General features: G+C 37.8%; 1 protein-coding gene across 4 annotated transcripts in view; it reads left to right on the top strand.

Moving 5' to 3' along the window:
• The window catches only part of BTD (biotinidase), a 14,959-nt gene extending 6,628 nt beyond the window's left edge, over positions 1-8,331 (top strand). For all 4 annotated transcript variants that reach the window (XM_024209581.1, XM_024209580.2, XM_024209578.2 and 1 more), the window contains exons 2-4: positions 2,835-3,070; positions 4,154-4,303; positions 6,781-8,331. In XM_024209581.1, coding sequence (XP_024065349.1) covers positions 2,852-3,070; positions 4,154-4,303; positions 6,781-7,965 — 1,554 coding nt within the window. In that variant the 5' untranslated portion in view covers positions 2,835-2,851 and the 3' untranslated portion in view covers positions 7,966-8,331. The remainder of the gene's footprint in view (positions 1-2,834; positions 3,071-4,153; positions 4,304-6,780) is intronic.
• The last annotated feature ends 367 nt before the right edge of the window (positions 8,332-8,698 follow it).

Below are 8,698 nucleotides of genomic sequence, written 5' to 3'. Positions count from 1 at the left end.
GGCTATCCCCTGATACTTGACACCATTGCTGAAGAAAAGCGATTTAATGTAATTTCACAAAAGGACCTTCATGAAGTCTTGCGTCTCTTAAAACAAATGTTCAACATACATGAATGTACAGGGATTAAATCTTTCTGTAATAATATGCACTTCTGTAGTGCTTTCCACACAAGCATCTCTAGGTGCTTCACAAACATAAATAGAGATGGAACAAATAAATCACAAAACTTACGTGACCAAGTTTGCTCTTTTCCTGTTCATCAATTGTCCATAAACAAGAAAATTCTCAAATTTTTATTAACTGAAGTTAATTGCAACATAAAAGGGCCATGAATAAGGTTGAATCAAAATTTACTTTCATATTTGAATGACAGTTCCGTTTTTTCAGTAGCTCTCATCATTAATGAATTTAGCTTCACAACACTCTTTTAAAGTGTTACAAAGGGAATTGAGACAAGAGGATCAAATTCTTATAGCCATTGGAGGTTACTGTATATTAAACTAGTGAAAATGAGATTAGAATTTAGTCAAGAGAAGTGTGGGGCTCAATTCAAAACTTGTTTAATCAATGGAAGACTTCTTGACTTCAGTGGGCCTAGTGGATTATATTCTACTTTTTTGAATGCTACACAGGAAGTCTGTGGCAGAGCTGAAAAAATCAAAGTGATCAGAAACTATATTTTCAGTCACTTGAAAAAAAGTCACTACAATTCTGTATTTTCCCAGTAACAATGCATTTTTAGAAGCATTCTCATTTTGTTCTAGTAAAATGATCCTGATTTATATGTTGCTTACAGTATAGTAGTAGGATTCAAACACACTCTTGCTGAAGTGAATGGCAAAACTCTTAGGGAGAGCAAGATTAGGCCCTTCATATTTAAAGTTTTCAGGCTTGATTTAAGCTGAGAACCAACCTGGAAGTTTTAGCACTTCATTAGTGGTCCTTGGAGGAAAGACACTGTGCGCTTGTGCAAAGTATTTGTTGGCTTGATAAAGGATTGCTATTAGAGAGACAAGGTGAGTGAGGTAACATCTTTTATTGGACCAACTTATGTTGGTGAGCAAGGCAAGGTTTCAAGCCACACAGAAGAAGAGCTCTGTGTCTTCTCTCTCGCCTCGTCTCTCTACTATCCTGAGATGGACACAGTTACAACTACACTGCATAGAAAAGACTGCTATGTCAGGCTTCATTGTTATCAGAAAGTAAAATATGAAGATTTGAGAAATACCTTTTTGTTATAAATGAAAACATTTGGACCCAACAGGCTATAATCTAAGCATTGCTGGTGACTGAATGTTGGTTTTACACTCTCTAGTTCATGGCATATTAGGGAAATGGCAGCAGCACCCTTCCCCAGGATTCTGAAGCATCTTTTGGAGACTTTGCCATATTAATTTTCTTTTGAAATGAGGTGGCTTTTATTTCAGCTAGCAGTTGTGTGTCTGATAGGAAGCAGCTATCTTCAGCAGTGGGTTTGGGTCCCATGGTTCTGGGATGTTTATAATGTGGTAGAAAGTTTCACCACTGAACTGAAGAATATCCAGTGAAAAGACATGATAAAGAGATGCCAGTAATCAATTGTACAATACCCATTGTCCAAATGGCCCTCCTGCATTCCAATAAAGCTCAAAAAAAAGTTCACTAACAATGCCAGAAACATGATGGCAACCAGACCATATTGTATTTATTAAGTTTAACATATGAAGAGAAAAATATGACTCATATACTGCTTCTCATGTTAAAAGCATTGGAGAGATATTAACTAGTTAATTACTCTCCTACCTCACAGGGGTGCTGTAAGGATTAAGTGTTTTCCTTACAATATAGATGAGAAGATAGCCAGAAAGGTGAAGTGACTTGCCCAAGGCCATACTGCAAGTCAGTGGCAGACTCAAATTAGAACTCAGCTCTGCCAGAGTCCCAGTTCTTGTGTGCATTTCTCCAGGCTATGCTGCCTGCGAGCCTTGGGGTCAGTAGGTGTGATAGACACACTAGAGAACATACGTTACTGAGAGAACTCAGAATATAGATACACTTGGGTTGCATTCCACTTCTGATGTCGGTATGGTGGGGGAGTTTGACAGGAAGATAAAGATGTCATAAAAGAAAAGAATGAGCTCAGTGGTTCGCAGTCACAAGTTACTAATTTGGGTTTTATTTACTTTGCTGTAATACCTTCAAATTGCTACTAGCAAATATTTTAGCACCTAGAACATCAAAACTGTATTTTTCCGATTGGGGGAAACAGGAGAAAGGACAGTTTATTTGAGAATACCAAGAATAGAGATAAAAAAAAGTATGTAGTGTTTTTATGGGCAGCATATTTCTTTTTATGCCTGTAATAAAGAAACAGTAATATTAGGAAAAATGCTGACTGTAGCTCAGACTATCAGTTTATGAAAGAGTTCACTGAATCAAATGAGATTTAGTATACATATGTTATCTACTTTAAAAAAAAATCATGTAGGATGATTATATAAGTCCTCAGTCTGATTCTTCAGGAAGTATCTGTTCCTTTGTTCATGAACCTAGCGCTGTAAATGCAATGATAGTTACACTGAAAGTTGGGTTGGAAACTGAGCAAGGAAATTACTGCAGACATAAATGCAGTGGAAGTGAACACCGTAATTTGAAGTGTCACCTGAAACAGATTAATGTGAATTTTAGAAGCAACAAATTTATCCAGGAACATATGGGGGGACCCTTTAGATCCAGTATTGCTGTGAGTCTGAATTTAGCTGTCACTATTAATAAATCACAGCTAAGAGTGTGACAGTTTTAAACTGGTATGATTTGTTGTTCAGATGTTTTGGTCTTGTCTGTTTCACTCTAGATTTATGGACAGAGGTCATGTTGGAAGCCTGCTGTACAGTTTTTCTTTTCTTTTTCTGCTATCAAGTTGCCTCAGCAGAAGTTCACAGAGAAGGACATTATGTTGCTGCTGTGTACGAACATCGACCCATACTGAGTCCTAACCCAGCAACCCTGACTGATCGACGCTCTGCATTAGAGTTGATGAGCAGAAACCTATATATATATGAAGAGCAAGTAATAGCTGCAGCCAAACAGGTCAGAAAACATGTTCACAGCTTAGTGGCCATCTTAAGTTGTATATAACAAGTTCTAATTATTGAGAACAATCTTTTCAAACTCGGATGCCTAAAGTTAGACAACTAAACCTATATATTAAGTATATTTAGGCACCTAAACAAGTGGCCTGGTTTTTGGAGATCCTGAACAGCCAGCAACTCTTATTAACTTCAGCGGCTCTGAAAATGAGGACACTTACGAAGGTGCTTAACTTCAGGTACTCAAGTTTTGGGGGGGAAAAAAGACTATTATTATAGAAAAATGTCTCTTTTCCATTTTTATTTAAGAATCCAGCACCTACCTGATCCCTTAATCAAAGAATCCTCTTAATGGAGGAGTGTCATGACAACAACTCTTCTCTTTCCTAGATCTTCATTCAAAACACCCCGCAGAACATTACTCCTTTCCTTGACTTCTTTCTTCTCCGACACCTGTGTACGTGGGTGCACACACAGTTAGAGTAGAATCGACATGAGCAAGCACTTGAAAAAGAATGGACGTTCCCAACAGTTTGTTTTGTTAAATAGAAACAGAGGCCCAGGCTCTTGTACTAAAAGGGGTACGGTCTTAGAAAGATTGCATAAAGGTCCTCTCTGGCACACCCTGTGGAGCCATGACACAACCATCCTGAGTGTGAGCCAAGTTCAAGGAGCCAAGAGAACACACAATCACCTTTTTAATATGTGCACAATCTACTGTGAATGGTGCATTATTTTGGTAACTTATGGGTGGAGCTTACATTATGGGCAGAGTTTGAATGAGCACTGCCATTTTTCCCCACTTAATTTGACCTGTGTCCGCAATGTACGGTGCCTGCTGATGTATAGGTTAATGTGCATTTTAAAGTAAATAATTTAAAATGCTTTCTACAATGCTACCTAAAAAGGCAAGAAATGCTCGCTCTATATTATGGTCAACCCAACACACTCAAGCTACCCTTACTTTTGTTTGTATGGAACCTCATCACCAAAAGAGATCCCATTTTGCTTTCCTTGTTCGCATTGGATCATTTTTCCCACATGTAATTTTTGGCTACAAGATATGTGTTTGTTTTACTTACAGGGGGCACAGATCATTGTATTTCCTGAAGATGGAATCCATGGCTTCAACTTCACTAGAGAGTCCATTTACCCTTATTTGGAGTTTGTTCCATGTCCCCAGTCTGTGAAATGGAATCCATGCAGAGAGCCACATCTGTTCAGTGATACAGAGGTATAGGTTTTAAAATTGCCTACTGTGGAAGTGTAGCTAACAACAGAGGATTTATACTCCAGGTGGAGAACAAACAGCAGGAGCCAAGGAGCTCTTAAAAATGTAATTAGCCCTAGTTTAAAGAAGTAACCAAGAAAATATTTCATAAGGACTGGACTGTGTTCCCAGTCACTCCCCATTTACCCTGGAGTAGCTGTGTTACCTTAAAGAATTATTCTGAATTTATACCAGCGTAACTGAGATTAGTATCTGGCCTTAAGTAAGCAAAACTGATTCCACATAGACAGTTTGTGAAAAGTATTACTGTGGCCTCTGGCTTTCTAAAGCAGCAAACTGTGAAACTTTGGTATCTGTGTTTAATAGGACACATTGTTATTATTAATGGTTTGATTTTTATTCCGACTAAAACAATAGTCATATGTAAGAGATGCATCGAGAGTTTCCCTCTAGACATTCAATAAAATGATAAATAATGAGAAAGCAATTAACACACTAGATTAAACATTCCAATTCAGTGGTAGCATCAAGTGTTCCGTCACCACTGTTTTTTAAAACTAAAGAACATTATCAGAATCACCAGAAATAGCTCCAGAATACTCAGATTTGTGTACAACAGATGGTTTGATTAACATGACTGGTTGCATAACCAAATACAGAGTTGAAACCTGCTGATCATATTCACACAAGTAACCACAATGGGCCACAATCCTTGGTATAATGCCACTGAAATTAATGCTGTTAGACCAAAGATAAAGCTGACCAGTGACTTCAGTGGGACTACTCTGTTGGTAAAGAGAGCAGGATTTGGCCCACAGTTTACATCGGTAAGTGGATTTTCTGACTCACACAAGAATCTCAAATTGTTTTGAAACTGGTTCTATAATAAACAAAGATCAATTTAAAACTAATATAAAAATAGTATCTTCCCACTCAACTAGTCCACTTCTTGTACATATACAGAGTTGTATCTGCCAACTTGAGTAACACAAATATGTTTTAGCTGCTTTTGACTCCCGTTAGCCCTGAAGGAATCAACACAACAGAGAGAGAGCATGAGTTAGCGCACATGCGCTGTATTCTATTCTGGCATGTGCAACAGAATTACTAACTATGCTCCAATTGAACCACCACATTCTGCCTTCAGTTACGATTGTGCAACCACAAAGAATTAATAGAGTTGCACAGGTGTTAATGAGGCAGAATTTGAAGACATGGTGAATTACAGGTATAACCAAGGGCGTAATTTGCCCCACAAAATCTTTATTACTGGTGATACATGCAAGATGGAAAGAACCTAGCTTGACTTTCAGATCCCATGTTGAGTTTGCAGGGCTGGCAGCTAGAATTTTTTTTTTTTTTTTTTACTTACAGACTGGACAAACTTGAGATGAAGTCATTGAAATACACATATTGGAACAAAAGATGTTTATCTTTAAATATAAAATTATATATCTTTATATTTAAAGATAATGCCTAATAGGGCCTATTGTCTTCAAGGAGAGGAACAAAGCAAGCCAAAAACGTAGCTCATTCTATTCCAGCCATTATGTTACTCATGTCATCCAACACAACTTCAGTGCAATAGGTAAAACTTTTTACCGGTATTTTACTAAAGTTTAGTGTTCAGAAAAAAGATTAATATAAATAATCCAAATGTAACTAAGCTGTAAGGATACATCTATTTACCCCAAAACGTCCAATAAGAGACTTACAGCCTAGAAGGAAACCTTTTCCTACAAGCATCAATACCAAGTATTTCCTTGGAACAAACTAGATGAAATTAAGGGCATTTATTTAAAACTTTTCATGGCCGAAATAAAAATCTCAGTAATAGTTTTAGTCTTTATTGCTTTGTCATTTTTCCATAATTAAAAACTAAGAACTACCAGTTCATTCTACTGCTGCCCTAAGTTCAGATTTGTGTTCTTCAGTTGCTTACAGTATTCTGTTATTTTGGGCCTGATGAGCCACAACACAACCGCCAATTGCACCAGCAAGCAATTGGAGGTGCAGATCCTCATAATTATGCTTCTCATAGCTGAGTGCACCTGCAAATCAGTTACACTGTCAAGGAAATGCTTTCATCTGGCCCTCATTATTTGCAGACATAATTGCACCCACAAAACTGGAGGCCATTTCTGAAAAATCAGGCCCTTAAAGTGTAAGGGAATGTTTTTTCTTTTCAGTGACTAAATAGTGTGAATAAAGCCCCATTTAAGTGTTTCTAAATTGTTTTGGACATCATGAGACATTCAAGTCAGAAATAATGTACCTTTTCTGTAGAAAGGACCTGCCCCAATCAATCAACAATTTCACCAAACACTTGTATTTAATTTTTCCACAAACGCTGAAATCTTAATATTTTTGCAAATGCAGAGTGAATAATCTCAAGAGGTTTGAATACACCATGTTTGATAAAATAAGACATATCCATACACATTGTAAAATGCTTACGTATTCCTAAACTGTTTCTCCAGGTTCTTCAGCAACTGAGCTGCATGGCACTGAGGAGCAAAATGTTTCTAGTGGCAAACATAGGAGCTAAGCAGCCCTGCGAGTATAATGATCCCCTCTGCCCACCTGATGGGAGATACCAGTTTAATACTGATGTGGTATTCAACGCCAATGGTACTCTGGTAGCCAGATACCGCAAACAAAACCTGTATTTTGAATATGCTTTCAATACGCCTCCAGAGGTTGATTATGTGCTTTTTGATACACCTTTTGCTGGCAAGTTTGGCGTGTTCACTTGCTTTGATATACTCTTCTATGAGCCTGCGGTAAGCCTTGTCAAGGAATACAATGTGAAGCAGGTTGTGTATCCAACTGCATGGATGAACCAGCTCCCACTCCTGTCCGCTGTAGAATTTCAACAAGCTTTTGCAACTGCTTTTAATATCAATGTTTTGGCAGCTAATATCCACCACCCTGCACTGGGTATGACAGGTAGTGGCATATACACGCCATTAAAGTCTTTCATCTACCATGACATGGAAAGTCATGATGGCAAACTTATAGTAGCAGAGATCTCTGTGATGACACCAGAGCATGAACCCCAACTGGAGAGCAATGCAAGACCCAGAAAGAGCATTGAATACCCCCACAACAATTTTGCAAGCCTTCACATAGATGATCAGGTTTGCAATAAGAAGGAACAAAAGGCCCACTGCTGGGTAGCAGAAAAGGAAGACAAAGAAGCCCCTCTGATATTTTACAGGGAGATGATGTATGACAATTTCACTTTGGTTCCTGTAAGGGGAACTAAAGGGGAGCTCCAGGTTTGTGCCAACACCCTCTGTTGTTATTTAAGTTACCAGAGACCTACTATATCTGATGAATTGTATGCTTTGGGTGTCTTTGATGGGCTTCATACAGTCCATGGCACATACTATGTTCAGGTTTGTGCCTTAGTGAAGTGTGGTGGCCTCAGCTATAGCACCTGTGGGCAGGAGGTCACAGATGCCACTGCTTTGATAGATTTTGAGCTGGGGGGAAATTTTAGTACTTCCTATATCTTTCCTCTGCTGCTTATGTCTGGTATTAACCTAGACTTCACTGATCACTTGGGTTGGAAAAACAACTACTATTTCATGAGCAAAAGTGGACTATCCTCTGGTTTAGTGACAGCTGCTTTGTATGGACGATGGTATGAGAGGGACTAGTGCAGATTTGACCCGAAATCAAGTGCCAAAATTTTCAAGCTAGGCTCCTAAAATAAATGGCCTTCTTTTCAGAGGTGCTGAACACCTGCAACTTTTAGGACTTCAATTATGTATGCTTAGAACATGACTATTATTAGACTTCCAAGTTTGAAAATATTGACCAAAGTGCTTTATCCAATGAATAGGCCATAATCTGTGATCTGTACCTTGCTACTATTTCAACTACCAACAGCAATAAGCCCTCAGGAAGAAAGGGTTATCAGTGTAAAATGTGACAAAATGTTTTATATTATGACAATATAGTACTCAGTTGGATTCACCATGCTCTGTTTTTATCTTAAAAGTGATAAAAAGGCAACTAAGTAATTCTTTGGGTCCCCTTTTTGTGTATTTTAAAATTTGAATATTCAGTTATAAAATAGCTTCCCACTTAGACTTTTGTTTTTGTCATTAATATTGATCATTCTACCTCTGGATTAAAAAAAACCCACCGTTATTTCTATTTTAATTTCTGCACAGATTATTGATGAGATCAATCTAGATGAAGACGACTAAAAAATGCCCACAGCATGATGCATAAAAAGTAAACCCTGTTATAAAAAGCAACTGTTTTAGATGTCTTAATGTTTGCTGATGGCTACTGCAGCATTTAAAATTATGTTTTCTATAAAATATAAAAAGTAATGGCTGTCACTCATATTCAAGTACGACTGACTAAATCAGTTTCCACATG

Source organism: Terrapene carolina, unplaced genomic scaffold, assembly GCF_002925995.2.
Source record: "Terrapene carolina triunguis isolate 2854851 unplaced genomic scaffold, T_m_triunguis-2.0 Scaffold84, whole genome shotgun sequence".
Lineage (NCBI taxonomy): Eukaryota > Metazoa > Chordata > Testudines > Emydidae > Terrapene > Terrapene triunguis.
The sequence above is the reverse complement of the archived record's forward strand: the minus strand, read 5'-3'. Positions and strand labels throughout refer to the sequence as shown.